Source organism: Salvelinus alpinus, chromosome 1, assembly GCF_045679555.1.
Source record: "Salvelinus alpinus chromosome 1, SLU_Salpinus.1, whole genome shotgun sequence".
NCBI lineage: Eukaryota > Metazoa > Chordata > Actinopteri > Salmoniformes > Salmonidae > Salvelinus > Salvelinus alpinus.
The window spans coordinates 46,278,310-46,294,354 of record NC_092086.1 but is presented as its reverse complement, the minus strand read 5'-3'; the positions used below and the strand labels follow the sequence as shown (position 1 = coordinate 46,294,354).

Genomic DNA, 16,045 nt, shown 5'->3' with positions numbered 1-16,045 from the left:
ACAAACTGTTTCTGCATTTAACAGCGTACATTACTGGCATAAAACTGCTGTCAGGCTCCCTCGGTATGACTGGGTGTTTTGCGCGCGTAAACGCGGGGTATGTTGTTGAGAGTTCCCCCAACTCCCCCTCTGAGCTGCTTCGTCCAATGAGTGCGTCGAGGGCGAGTCGGGCCTCATCGACGAAAACGAAGGAGACTGTGGGGGAGGGTCACGTGTGTATACACTGCAGGGTTCAGTACCACTCAATTCGTAGTAAGTTGTCAACGTCCTCCCCTTTCGAGAACAAACCTCGTCAGACTAGAAACTGTATCGCCAAATGCAGCAGTAGCCCAAGTAACTACGCAGAAAGTAATATATCTAACTACTGTATACCGTTTTTGTATTTTTTTTGTTACAAGTCAACACCAAATGTAATTACAGAGAAATGTCAGTGGAAGTACAGCAAAACCCGATGCCTCCGTAGCCTTGTCGCCGTGCCAAATCTGTACTTTTCTGGTGAGTTTTCCTAAAATATTTGTATAATTTTTCGGCAGACTGCATATTGAGTTCCACACAAACATATTTCCTATCTATGTTCGGACGAAAGCATTGACTTTACTGTTTAATTTGGCTGTAGAATAAATAGGTAGGCTATGATAAAATATAGCGTGTGTTTGGATGTAGTGGTCAACAATAGCCTCACAGATGTTATGTCATCTATACTTTCTATAGATGACAGGTATCCTCGCTTAGCTCCCAATGGTCCGTAGCACCCATAGGAAATCGGCGCCGAATAGGTTGCAAGCAAATGGATACAATGTATCCGCGAGTCTAGATTCTGTAAGGGATATAATGATACATTGCTTTTAGTTTAGCAGGATGTATTTATTACATTAGACAGTTCAATAAGTTACGAAAAAGTAATCGTTTAACAGCTTTGTGCTTTAATGTTTCTGGAAACACTCTGAACAAATAGGTTTCGTAATCACTAAAGACCCTATTACCAGCAATCTAATTCATGCATAGGTAGATCATACTGTGACTATCATCAACAACATTGATTTGAAGGATGATATAACTTACAAACATATGGACATTTTACATGAACCTACCGTTAAAGTCAGACTGGTCTCATAGACTAGACATAGTAAACGTAAATCCGGGACACTCAAATTAGTACGATAAGCGACATGACCAAAAGTATGTGGACACCTGCTCGTTGAACATCTCATTCCAAAATCATGGGCATTAGTAGGGAGTTGCTCCCCCCAGCCTCCACTCTTCTGGGAATGCTTTCGACTAGATGTTGGAACATTGCTACAGGGACTTGTTTCTTCTATTCAGCCACAAGAGCGTTAGTGAAGTCGTGCACTGATGTTGGGCGATTAGGCCTGGCTCGCAGTTGGTGTGCCAATTCATCCCAAAGGTATTCGGTGGGGTTGAGGTCAGGGCTCTGTGCAGGCCAGTCAAGTTCTTTCACACTGATCTCGACAAACCATTTCTGTATTGACCTCACTTTGTGCATGGTTGCATTGTCATGTTGAAACAGGAAAGGGTCTTCCCCAATCTGTTGCCACAAAGTGGGAAGTACAGAATCGCTTAGAATATCATTGTATGCTGTAGCGTTAAGATTTCCCTTTACTGAAACGAAGGGGCCTAGCCAGAACAATGAAAAACAGCCCCAGACCATTATTCCTCCACCACCAAACTTTACAGTTGGCGCTATACTTTGGGGCAGGTAGCGTTCTCCTGGCGTTCGCCAAACCCAGATTCGTCTGTCGGACTGCCAGATAGTGAAGCGTGATTTATCACTCCAGAGAACACGTTTACACTGCTTGAGAGTCCAATGGCGAGGTGCTTTGCACCACTCCAGCCGACGCATGGTATTGTGCATGGTGATATTAGGCTTGTGTGCGGCTGCTCGGTCATGGAAACCCATTTCATGAAGCACCCGACAAACAGTTCTTGTGCTGACGTTGCTTCCAGAGGCAGTTTGCACTCCGCGGTCCCGTTCTGTGAGCGTGTGTGGTCTACCACTTTGTGGCTGAGCCGTTGTTGCTCCTAGATGTTTCCACTTCACAATAACAGCACTTACAGTTGACTGGGGCAGCTCTAGTAGGGCAGAAATGTAACTTCTTGGAAAGGTGACGGTGCCACATTAAAAGTCACTAAGCTCTTCAGTAAGGCCATTCCTCTGTCAATGGAGATTGCATGACTGTGTGCTCAATTTTATACACCTATCGGCAATTGGGTGTGGCTGAAATAGCCGAATCCAGTAATTTGAAGTGGTGTCCCACATAATTTTGGATATATAGATTATGTTATGTTTGGTATGGTTACATAAGATAGAAGGTTACTTAAGGCGAAAAATGAAAAGAGGGTGGTTGGTCGAGGTGGATGGGTAGGTATATAACGTGAATGTCTAGCAACGCAAAGGATCCGTGTTCGAATCTCATCACGGAATGCTTTAGCATTTGAGCTAATTAGCAACTTTGTAACTACTTACTACTTTTTAGCTACTTCGCAACTACTTAGCATGTTAGCTAACCCTTCCCCTAACCCTAACCTTAAATATTTTTGCTAACCCTTTAACCTAACTCCTAACCCCTAGGGCTAGCTAACGTTAGCATTAGCCATCGTTAGCCACAACAAATTGGAATTCGTAACATATCATACGTTTTGTTAGTTTGTAACATGTTGTACATTTTGCAAAATTCGTTACATATTGTATGAATTGCAATTCATAACATATCATACGAATTGTAATTTGTAACATAACATATGAAATGGATGATGACATCCACAAATGTATACATACGAAACGTAACATATCATACCAAATGGAGTGTCTCAGATTTCCGTACAGAATAATACGAAATGCACTGAGACCATGTTGTTAAAGTCCACCTGTGACTTAGCATGGCAATAAAGTGTAATTATGGATCTATTGCTTGAAGGGCAATTCCACGTAACAGAATTATGTTCAGACTCAGATTTTTCACTTTAAAATGTATGCCAAACAAAAACCATTGATTTCAAAGTTTAACAAACCAACTATATGCACCAGGACTACTTTGAAAAATGTACACAGAAAATTGAACAAAAACACATTTACTGGAAGAATGGTGCAGGTGCAAAGTTTGGTATCAGCAAAATCTCCCTCAGTTTTTAATGCGACCATGTTTTCCCAAAACTCTGTTAAATATCGGCTCTGAATTAAGATTCAAAGATGCAGACATAATGGGGTGTCAGCTATAATATGACACCTTGAGTTTGAAAAAAATCTGTTTTGGTTATTGAACTACAGTAAGTGATGTGAATGTAATTACATCATGGGTCCCAGATCTGTACTACATAGAAATGCATAATTATGGGTATGTCATTATCTTCATGGTGATGTATCCTGAATAGGTACACAAACGTAGAAATATGCAATATCCTCCTTTGCATTTTGGGGTATTATACTACACATTAGCTATTATTTTAATGAACTCTGCCCCCAAACAAGACCAAATTTGGTTGTTCTGGACCGGACCAAATTTCAACCAATCATAAGTTTGGACATCATAGTATAGCACAGTAGAGCACAGTAGAGTACAGAGGTACCAATGTCTATAACTGTTAGAACCCTGAATTCACCCATATAGGGCTCCAGATTGTTGTGTGTGGGGCCACGATGCGGCCAGTCGCTCCTACAGACATTGGACATTGGTACTCCCACTGTACTGTGCTGTCCAAACGTGTCAAACATAGACGTCTATGATTAGTTAAGATTTGGTCCGGTCCAGACCAACCAAATTTGGTCTTGTTTGGGGGCAGAGTTCATTAGAATCCAGCGACGGCCAGAGCGGATGCTGTTTACAATAAATGGAAAGAGAGGGGGCTCATGGGTAGGTGTCAGTAAGAGCCGGGAGAAGTAACATTAACTGGCAAGAGAGAGACGAGCGAGGCAGAGAGAGGGAGGGGTTGTCCAGACTGTTTTCACACTCTCGCTTTGACTAACAGACAACAGAAAGAGAAAGAATGAGCTGAACATAACAGAAAGCCAGTGGAAGGGTGGACAGTAACAGATGACCCAACTCTGGTTTGTAACTACTATGATTTTCCATTGTAGCCAATTTGATACGCTCCAATGAACTTCACATGAGTCATTTTACAAGTAAATCATTGGAAACTATTTCACAGGTGGCATGATGTTCAAGAAGACTGACAGGCCATGCTCTCACAGATTACTTTGGTTTTAGAAATGTACTTGCACTGCAACCAACTACACACTTTCTTGTCAAACATACTTTTTTCAGTGTGTATTTACATGAGAAGTCACTTGGGAAGGGAATTTTGGCTGTGCTTTGGCATCCCTTGATATAGTAGCCTACTGATATGTAACTTCCATATTACACAATTTACTGATATCATGTTGTTACTTAATTGGTAACTAATACATTAAATTGTGTTTATGATATAGATACACTTGCTATTCGTTAAAAGTCTCAGTGGTGGTTAATTACAGTGTTAAAACATATATTTTGGAAAATATTCACAGATTCCTGTGATTATTTTCTTCCTATTCTGCATTAAAACTGCTACTTAAAGCCCCCATGCAGTCTTTTTAATTGTATTCTTAAATCATTACTGTATGTCTAATAAATCACTGTGCGTGTTTATTTAAAAACATGTTTTCATTTATTTTCATCATTTTTTTCCACGTGTGTAGCTGACATGTTTCTACTGGATTATATAAGAGACATATCACATTTTCCCATTTCGTCATCAACATTGTCTTCCTTCAATCACTTAACTGAGTGCCGTCCAAACAGGAATGATTGTTTACAGGAATTATGCAATATAAAAAAAAATATCCTCTAGTCTCTTGTCTAGCATGTATAGTACGCAGACTGGCTGAGATTAAGGACCGGCTGGACTATCAATAGAAAGCACAGAGGTGAGGTGTGGAATAATGTCCGTAGATTAGACAAAATGAACAGAACTATTTACCGCAATATTATAAATAAGTCTTTTTTTTGCACTGAAGTAGTAAGAGAAGCCACCTGCCACATGACATACAAAAACACAATGCATAGTTTTGCTCCTCATTTTGCTGTGATTGTGTAACAAAGTCACACTATGAGTGAAAATGCACCAGGTTTTACACTGTTGAGCATTATGGTATATAACAAACCCTAAGCCTGCGGCACACCGGAGCGGGCACCTTAACACAAATCACGCGCCGCTCCCCCTCGGTTGTTATGCTACTCTGAGGGAAGCCAAAGCAGGAGAGAATATCAAAGGGAGCTATTCATGAGAGCTGAAGGACTTTCACAGGTGGAATTATTCATGAAACAGTAACTTATTCTCTCATCGTTCTGAAATGTTAATGTGTGATCCCTCCTAGCCTCTCCTCAAACGAAGTGCAAAGAGGACAATCGGTGTGAAACCAGACGTGATGCCAATATTATCCTGTTTGGGAAAATAGCTAGATTTTTGAGCAGAGGAAATTACCTGTATGGTATGAAATGAGTTTGAATGAAATGTTGGCCTAATCTAATTGTGGTTAGATTCAATGCTCTGTTAGTTTGCGCAACATCTGAAAGTAAGCCTCCAAATGTGCAGTATGATCCTTCCAAAAAGCTGCTCTTGCTCTAGCTATCAAACACGATTACAGACATATATGTGCTCTCGTGACGTCATTCAGGCGATTCTGAGAAATAGCTGTACGTTCCAGAGGGGAAGTGAGGGGTGTGAGCCTATCACAGCGTGTCACACTATTCACATCAAAAACCCTGAGATATCAAATCCATCTGTATCCCTGAACACCCAGTCTGGAGGGAGGGGACCTGCCAAAGCAGAGTTTCTCCTTTTCTACTTCTGGTAATATTAAACTAACAACATTGAACCTTGAAGATGAGTGAAATGAGCAGATTGTCTTGGATCAGGTCAGGTGTAATATCTTGGTGTTCCCATACTAAATGTGTTGTAGTGAACTCCTGTGGTTACAGCATACAATATTGGACCAGGCTAGTGTAATACCACAGTCATGGTAGGGTTTCGTGACATACTGTTGACCGAAGGCTTCTTACAATTCAACCAGGTGTCCTATGAATGACATTTTCCCATCTCAACCAGGTGCCCTTTATAGTGAAGAAAGCGCCTATGGAATGCCCTGTTGTGTTGATGTGCCTGTTACTGTCAGTGATGCGTCTACCATCCCAGTCCAAGTTCTGTCATGGTCTCTTGAGAGAGAAAAGGTTCTGGAAAACTGGTGAATGAAAAGAGATTTACAGAGAAGAACTGCAGTCTATTCCAACACGAAGATTGTACTGGAATACAAAATAAATTAGTTGTGTTTTGATGTTCGGTGTGGGTAATTAAGAGGGGATGACAGTGTGACATAAAAGGCGATTACGTCTAAAGCACGCGGTGTGCTGTGTCTTTTGATTGTTCACACACACTTCCACAGCCCATTAGGCTGCTGTGTTCATTATTAACACACTGTGCAAGTCTCTGGGAGGACTCACACAGTCAACACTGCTGTCCCATGAATATAGAGACATTTAATGTTTTTCACACTGTGTATTCATATACTGTATTCTTCACATTGCTCATTCCGCAATGTCCTACTGTACATTGCAGTTTTGTTACACCGTTTATACACACTGCGTATTTATATACTGGATTATAAACTGGGTGGTTCGAGCCCTGAACGCTGATTGGCTGACAGCCGTGGTATTTCAGACCGTATACCACAGGTTTGACAAAACATTATTTTTACTGCTCTAATTACATTGGTAACCAGTTAATAATAGCAATAAGACATCTTGGGTTTGTTGTATATGGACAATACACCACGGCTAAGGGCTGTATCTATAAGGGCACAAGGCGAGACCCAAATGCAGACACAGGAGGCAGATGGTTGAGCTCTGATATTTATTATAGCAAAAGGGGGAGGCAAAAGGCAGGTCCAAACGGTACAAGCCGATAGGCAGGCTTGAGGTCAGGGGCAGGCAGAGTGGTCAGGCAGGCGGGCTCAGAGTCAGGACAGGCAAGGGTCAAAACCAGGAGGGCGAGAAAAGAGAGACTGGAAAAAGCAGGAGCTGAGACACAAAAATGCTGGTTGACTTGAACAAACAAGACGAACTGGCAGAGAGACAGGAAACACAGGGATAAATACACCGGGGATAATAAGTGACACCTGGACGGGGTGGAAACAAGCACAAGGACACAACAGATCAGGGCGTGACAGTATCCAAGCACTCTGCGTTGCGTCGTGCTTAAGAACAGCCCTTACCCTTGGTATATTGGCCATGTACCATACTCCTTCAGGCCGTATTGCTTAATTATACACAGAGTGTACAAAACATTAGGAACACCTGCTCTTTCCATAACATAGACTGACCAGGTGAATCCAGGTGGAAGCTATGGTCCCTTATTGATGTCACTTGTTAAATCCACTTCAATCAGTGTAGAAGAAGGAGACGGGTTAAAGAAGGATTTTTAAGCCTTGAGACAATTGAGACATGGATTGTGTGTGTGTGCCATTCAGAGGGTTAATGGGCAAGACAAAATATTTAAGTGCCTTTGAACGGAGTTTAGTAGTAGGTGCTAGGCACCGGTTTGAGTGTGTTAAGAACTGCAACGCTGCTGGGTTTTTCATGCTCAACAGTTTCCTGTGTGTATCAAGAATGGTCCATCACCCAAAGGACATCCAGCCAACTTGACACAGCTGTGGGAAGCATTGGAGTGCAACTCAGTATTAGGAAGGTGTGCTTAATGTTTTGTGTATACTGGATTCTTATTCATATACTGTATGTTATGTTAGGAGCTAGTAACACAAGCATTTTGCTGCACCCACTATAGGGACCCATTATAACATCTGCTAAACTGTGTACACGTCCAATAAACTTTGATTTGAGGAGAGACCGACTCTAACTAGGGGGTTGAGAGCTCAAGATACACACCTGTTCTTCCTGTTCAGTACGGCAGGGTGTTATTCCCAAAGACAGGTTACTCACATGCCTTTGTCTTTAGTCTTAGTGAGCCCTCCCCCACCCCTTTAAACTCCAGCAGAAAACGAGTCACCTGGTGGCTTTAGAGTGGTTTTTACAAGGGGCAGTGGCAGCCCCATTTCACCTGTCTCTGGGAAAGGAAAGCATCTGGGAGTTTTTGAAAGGGTAACCGCACACCGCCCCCCCCTGCTGCACGCCCCTCCATGCAGTGTACTCTCCTTACAGCCAGCTGCAGAGGTGTGGAGGAGCACACAGGAACACTGTGTGTGTGTGTCAAATCTAATTGTATTTTTTTGTATGCGCCGAATACAACAGGTGTAGATTTTACCATGAAATTCTTATTTACGAGCCCTTTCCCAACAACACAGTTAAAAAGTTAGAAAAGATTAGCAAAATAATAATAATAATGGAAATAGTAACACAATAACAGTAACAAGGCTTTATACAAGGAGTACCGGTACCGAGTCAATGTCCGGGGATACGAGGTAATTGAGGTAATATGTACATGTAGGTAGGGGTAAAAGTGTCTAGGTAATCAGGATAGATAATAAACAGAGTAGCAGCCGCATATGTGAAAGTGTTTCTGTGTGAGTGTGTGGCGTCAATATCCGTGTGTGTGTGTGTGTGTGTGTGTGTGTGTGTGTGTGTGTGTGTGTGTGTGTGTGTGTGTGTGTGTGTGTGTGTGTGTGTGTGTGTGTGTGTGTGTGTGTGTGTGTGTGTGTGTCCTCAGGCTGAAACTGAGGTTATGTAATTGAAAGAAGGAATGTTCTCTTTACTGGCTGTGGTATCTTCTCAGCCTCTTGCAAACAAAATCATCCGTCTGCTCTGTTTCCAAAACATTGTCTGTAAATGTTATTTTGTAGTAGTCTGACCGGTCACCAGGTAAACACTACGTAATATGAGCTTGTAAATATGCTTCCTTACTTTGCACGAGATCGGCATGTGCACCAGTTGATTCATCCAACCTTTTAAAATCATGTTTTTTGTCTCGCACTTTTACGAAGCATCAAACCCCACGTCTCTCTTAGGGGAATCTTATCATTGATTCTATATTTTTCATTTTGAACTATAAGCTTGAATACAATGTTGAGAATTCTCCCCTTGTTCCATTCCCTCCTGACATAAGCTCTTTTGTTAGCGTATGCGTTCACTTCTTCCTGAGCAGAATTAATATGATCTGAGTTGACATGTTCCAGTTCAGACTCCGGCAGGCAGAGTTATGTAACGGGTGTTTTTAATGAGCAGCCTCTCACTGCGTCGAGCAGCAGGCTTGATCCCCAGTCAGGCCGTTCCCCCCTCCATGTGCCCAGGCGTTCTCTCTGACCTTGCCCTGAACTCCAACCTCACGCTCAGTCCACTCCACACTGACACCTCCCTGGGACCGCCCGGCCAGGCACAGGGGGGCTGCATCACATTTCAGTCTATAAATCTACCCATCACCCGCAACATTGCGCAAACTCCTTCGCTCTCTCTCGTCTCTGTTCCGCTCTTTCGCTCGCACACACACACACACACACACACACACACACACACACACACACACACACACACACACACACACACACACACACACACACACACACACACACACACACACACACACACACACACACAAATACATACACACAAACCAGTGTAGTAACCTGAACAGAAGGCGCTCATGCTTTGGAAGAGACATGGATTGGAAGAAGTAGAAGCCAAGCGGCCTGCAGAGTCAGGCGGTAGTAAAGAGGGAGGTCTTCATCTGGAGGGCAACTCTCCAAAGGCAGCCTGGCCCCTGCATTTTATTCTTCCATTAGAACAAGGGATTCACTTGCTCTGGCTGGAGAGCCCCTGAACACTGCAGAAAGAAAGAACGTTTTTTAAGGCTGGAGCTGACCAATGAAACATATTGTGAGGAGTTTTTATTCAGCCAGTGAAATGCAATGAAGTGGAATTAATGGTGTTACCCCAGGCATAATAGCCATGCCGTGTGTGGTTGTGTGTGTGTGTGTGTGACTGTGTGTGTGTGTGACTGGTCTTGCTTCTCTCCACAGCGTAGCACTTTTAAAGAACCACAAGAATGACTCCAATAACATGGATAGTCCTAGAACATGTCTCAGGGAAACACGTGAAATGAGAAAAACCAAAATATCTATTGTTTAGTTTCCCACAAAGAAAAATATATTTCAAACAATCTACTGATCTTCTTCACGATGGATTATGAGATTGTTTAAAAGAGAATGGAATCGCATTATCTCTTCATATTTTAGTTATTTTAATTCAAACAGTAGGAAGGAGAGCGGGAGACAAATGAGGGTGGAGAACATTTTCTCTTCAGTCATCAGTGTTAATACTTGACCACACATCAGCCGTTTTCTCTTCAGTCATCAGTGTTAATACTTGACCACACATCAGCCGTTTTCTCCTCAGTCATCAGTGTTAATACTTGACCACACATCAGCCGTTTTCTCCTCAGTCATCAGTGTTAATACTTGACCACACATCTGGACTTGTTTATGTAATGAAAAACAAGATAACTTAACTAATGTTGTTCTCCCCTCTCTGTCTGTCTCCAGCCAAGCCAGTGCACCAGTGCAGCCCTCTCTCAGAGCCCTAGCTATGTGGAGCTGTATGGCTTACAATGAGACGGACTCCAGCTCCGAACACCGGCTCTGCCAGGACTTTGGCCTCGTCCTTTCCGTCTTCTCCTTGTTCTACCTCATGGTGTGCTTCCCCATCGGGCTCTGCTACAACGCCCTGCTGGTGGTGGTCAACCTCTCCAACAAAATGTCCATGACCATGCCGGACGTCTACTTCGTCAATATGGCCATCGCTGGCCTGGTCCTCAACCTGGTGGCCCCCGTGGAGCTGCTAGGCCCTAGCTTCACCCGGTGGCCTGTGTGGGAGTACAACAATGAGATCTACATCACCCTGCTCATCCTCTTCAACATCTCCTCCCTGGTCATCATGTACTCCACCACGCTGCTCAGCCTGGACTACTACATTGAGCGAGCGCTGCCGCGCACCTACATGTCCAGCGTGTACAACACCAAGCACGTGTGCGGCTTCATCTGGGGCGGCGCCGTGCTCACCAGCTTCTCCTCGCTGCTCTTCTACGTGTGCAACCACGTCTCCACCAAGATCATCGAGTGCTCCAAGATGCAGAACAAGGAGGCTGCGGACGCCATCATGATGTTCATCGGCTACGTGGTTCCGGCCGTGGCCGTGCTGTATGCTTTCGTGCTCATCCTGCGCATTAGGAAGGAGTCCACCCCGCTGGACCAGGACTCATCCCGGCTGGACCCTTCCATCCACCGGCTGCTGCTGGCCTCTGTCTGCATGCAGTTTGTCCTATGGACCCCGTACTACATGACTCTACTGGTACACACTATAGCCGGGGCGCCGGGGAGCTACGGCAGCAACAACAAACAGCGGCTCACAATTTACTTCTTCCTGAGGTGTCTGTCGGAGCTGCTGGCCTTCTCCAGTAGCTTCGCCATGCCTCTCATGTACAGGCAGATGAACAAGAACTTCTCCCACAAGCTGCAGCGGCTGCTAAAGAGGCTAAACTGCAGGGACACATCCTGCCCTCACGAACACTCCTCAGTGCAGCAGGTGGCGACGTGAGACAGGGCCAGGCCTTACTAACCCCTAACCTCTTACCCAGGCTGCACTTATTATCACAGACCCCACAACATGTGGCCTTAGAAGTCAGCTACAGGTCCACTGCTGCCACTCTGGCTGGAGTCTTGACTTTCAATGAAACTAAGGAATCTTCAGTGACTTTCTAGAACTTGACTTTCTTTATCCAGTTCTGTAGCGACAGGACGAACCAAGTAGAAACCACTAAGTGCATTAGCAAGCTTGTCACTTGGATACTTGGTTGTTAGATTTGGGGGGGCGCAAAGCCGTTGTAATGCGGTGTCTCTTCTAATACACACATAATACACACATGGGTGATTCACCAACACAGGCTGTAGAGATATTGCGCTGCACACCAAAACTGACAATGAGTTATACTGTTGGAGTAACAATTGTTTTTATATCTCATGTGTCAATTAGCATGTTACTACTATGCATGTAGTAGGTAGGAAGTGGAATGCAACCTGTTTATAACCCTGTCAGACCACCCAGTGCCCCGGAGCCTGAGGCCATGTCTCATTGAAGAGTTCCTGTCCAGCCTCGGCCACAACACTCTGGAGTGGTCTCAAATGGCACCCTATTCCCTACATAGTGCATTACATTTGATCAGAGCCCTATGTGTCCGGTTAAACTGTAGTGCACTATATAGGAAATAGGGTCCCATTACAGACACATCCTCTGTCCTCCACTGTCTTGCACCTAGAGAAAACCTTTGCCTGCTCGTCACCCTCAGCAGTTTACACAGTACTATACATGTACCTCGTTTCATTTCACACCCCTACGGCATTACATAGGATCATGTGAACTACCGAGAGAGTTCTCCACACAGCTTCTATTCAGGGTTCAGGCATGGCCAACTTACCTCTTGTGTCCTAGAATGCTATCACTTAACTGGCTGCACACAACTCCCAGTCATTGTGTGGGGAACATTTGCCTTGGCTCAGTTTATGTGATGTCTAAAAGCTGCTTAGAGGCACAGAAGTGACCTGCACAGCTGCTTTGCTATCTTGCTTCCCACTAAAGAGGAAGACTGTTTATATATAAAACATGTCCTATTTATATTTAAGCTAAATAATGAACACGTCAATCACATTTCACTCTTGTCGTGTTACGGTGATGTCCGTTATTGCATGTGATTATGTGATGGTGTGAAGTGTTGAAGTCTTTGTTGCTAAAAATGAAAAGGTCAGTTTAGTCATCTCCACTTTGAAAGAGACAATACAATGATAAGCTGTAACCCGTTGTTTAAACATGTTGCTTCTTGCTACTGCTGGTGTATCCAGGCCACCTCATGATAAGTATTGACTTAATTAAAAGAAAACATTTTGAGTTTCATGCTGAGGAACCCTAAAAATGAGTCCACACCCTGTTAATCATTATTTAAGCTCTGATCAAAGTCCTCATTTATTATAGTTGAAATGCTCTTTCTGAACAGTAGAGCAACAGAGGGACAGATATGTCACATGTTCTGCCCTGCTACTACCAGAAACAAACAAATGACTTATGTCTAGATTTATTTTGGCTCATTTTAATTCCAGGGTTGTTGAATGATGTTAGAGTTCACTGAAAATGTCATACAATGAAAATGATTCTGGCTCTTGCATGGTAAAGTTAGTTATAAGCAATGTTATTCTACCTTTTAGATATGACCAACAACACCAGGAAATAAAGAACGGTTAGGAATAGGAACTGAAATAGGGAACAGTGAATTCTCACAGTTAAAGATTCAGTCTGAGATCTTAGGCTTCCAACCTAACATATCATACGAAATGGATGACATAGTACACAATTGTTTTCTACTTTCGGGTACCAGTTTTGGCTCAAGAGCACTACTTTCAAAACTACTGGCTGAAATTTTACAAAACTTTTGGAGCGTCACTTTAATGTGATTCTTAGTTTTAGAATGACAGATTCCATCGCCCTTTACCTCCCCTTTATGTTGTGCCGTTATAACCCACCAAAATTAGTATATATTTTTTAAAGAACCAGTACTGTATGTTTATGGGAAACATTAGAGTATGCTATTCTTTTAAATCCACCTATATAAGCAGAGATAGGAATGTATTTTATTTCATGAGGTTTAGCTACATAGGTCAAGATGAATCCAGTTTCAGATGTGATGATTTTGTGACTGTGTATATACCAGTATATGTATAATATGAAATATCTGTATATATTGTATGTTAGAGATTTACTGGGAAAACACCATGTCCTCTCTCAAATACAGTATTATTTTCTCAAATATATATTTAGATACTGTAGCTTCAGTAATCTTCTCTATTGTCGGTTGAGTCAAAGACTGATTACACAATAAACTAAGATGGGAATTAAACACAATGTCTGTTCTTTTAGTTTCTCTTTGTCTTGACGTTCAAAGTGATCTTTTGATTTGCTCATTTCAACTGTATCCGGGATCCACAGTACATTGTCATGACAAATCAATGTCAAAATAGATTGCATTGTAGTCCATTTCTGAGGGTATGCTTGTGTCAGTAAACAATGCCAAACTTATTTTTCATTGCTGTTTGAAGCCATGGGGATAGTGCCAGCTATAGAGAGCAGAAACCACACTTATGTGTCATCTTGCAACATACTGTAATTAGGTTTGGTTGCCCATCTACAGAGCTTGGTAAACCATAACCATTTATACTGTAAAAAGAGCTTGTTTGCTTGTTCTCCCATTGGCAGCGGAGTCTCTTTTTTTCAAATCAACACACTAATCACATGGGACAGGCTCAGACAATCCCACCTGGGACCCTATGACCTGGGGGTGTTTCCCTGCGTTGGTCCAACTACAGACCTGTCATGTTTTATATCCATGTGGTTGAAACCCAGCCTCGTCAACAGCAGGATCTACTTAAAACACCCACACATTTTGAAATGAATCGATGCTATTTATATGTTCCGATGAATTTAAGCCCCCTTTCGAGAGATGTTATTATGGGTTGATATCCCCTCCCCCATGTCCATTTCCAGGGTTAATGTTGAGCTACCGTTGTGCACTATAGAGGTAAAAAATAATCTGTATGACAGCGGGACACATCCATTTCCAACGTTAATCTCTTCATATACTGACACCTAGAATAGACTCTCTGTCTGCACTGTAAACCCACTAGAGTAACCGTGGCTGTGGCATGTCCCTTTAACCACACTGTGTAAAACAGGAACAATCCTGGCATTCTGTGAATTCTTTTGACATCCGTGGGCCTGGCTATACAGCCCAGTGTTGTTGCAATTCTCAACAAGAGCAATATTGTTCTGCCATACGATAACAGTGTGGAGCAGCTGATGTGGGAGTCGTGCTGGAGATAAAGGAGTCCGAGAAAGCAGAAGCAGAAAAGTGAAGAGATTAAATAGCGAGTTGTTTTGTTAGAATGTCCAACTGAGAGGAGTAGAAGGAGTATAAACATGGTTATGACGTATTCCAGCATGGGGGAAAAGGTGACAGACATGCGATCTAGCCCTGGAGACTTTGGCAGGGTTTATACTCAACAGACCCCTCACACTAACTCAAACCGTCTCAGTCTACATTTGTAATTACTTTTGAGGGGATGAAATTTAAGCTTAACCAAATGAAAGCACAACCCTTTAATCTACTTTAAAGGGATTCCCTGCTGGGAAAAAAAATTACTTAATGATCAGTTGCTGCTGCTACAGCTACTGTTGATAGATACTGTAAATGTTCAGGCTTTAGGAAGTCCTGAGTCTGCACAGTCGTGCAACATATACAGTACAGTATACACTACTGCTGTGCTTTGAGTCCTCGTAGCTATAGGTTTTGCCAGCCATAGTTTAAAAGAGAAGGCTTAAAATACTACCGACTGTACATCTGGAAATGATATGATAATGGAGTGAATTGAAAACGGTTGCCATGGAAGCAGTTCCCTTCTGAGAATAGGAGTTTCTTAAGGTAGACTCACTAGAAAGCAGTATTAAGAAAACAACACACTAACCATCATCAGTGTATGTTTCCCTCACTATGATAACATGTTAACCATTTTAGTTGCTGAAATAAATAGACTAGTTTGTGGCTGCATGTCATCATTTGTAGTTATTTCCATTAATGAACAATGGTCTGTACGATAATATCCATCTGTCAATGTACTATATTCTGTGTGTCAGCTGCAAGTTCCAAATGGGAGAGAGAAGCTGTTTCCAAGAACACAGGAAGTCCTATGTAGGTGAAGAGCATTGAAGCGTGCTGTTGACTAGCCTGAGGACAGACAACAGCACATGACCCTGTGCCTGGACACAATCAGCTCCTTGTCTCCCCTCAGCTCCATTGTCAGAGCTACACCTGTGGAGCAGCCAGCAAACAACAACAACCTGCTACAGCCTGACCAGGAGAGAATGTTGATGTTCTTGATGAAAAGACAGTTGGTGAGGTCACCATGTTTGCCACTGACCCCTTTACCCTCGTATCCTATGGTCTATTTGCT

At 42.9% G+C, this 16,045-nt stretch overlaps 1 protein-coding gene across 1 annotated transcript; it reads left to right on the top strand.

Annotated features, from left to right (window-relative positions):
• The first annotated feature begins 294 nt into the window (after nucleotides 1–294).
• LOC139577875 (probable G-protein coupled receptor 146) lies at nucleotides 295–13,943 on the top strand. Its single transcript, XM_071405015.1, has 2 exons — nucleotides 295–495; nucleotides 10,541–13,943. The coding sequence occupies exon 2, from the start codon at nucleotides 10,584–10,586 to the stop codon at nucleotides 11,589–11,591; it is 1,008 nt and encodes a 335-aa protein (XP_071261116.1). The 5' UTR covers nucleotides 295–495; nucleotides 10,541–10,583; the 3' UTR covers nucleotides 11,592–13,943.
• The last annotated feature ends 2,102 nt before the right edge of the window (nucleotides 13,944–16,045 follow it).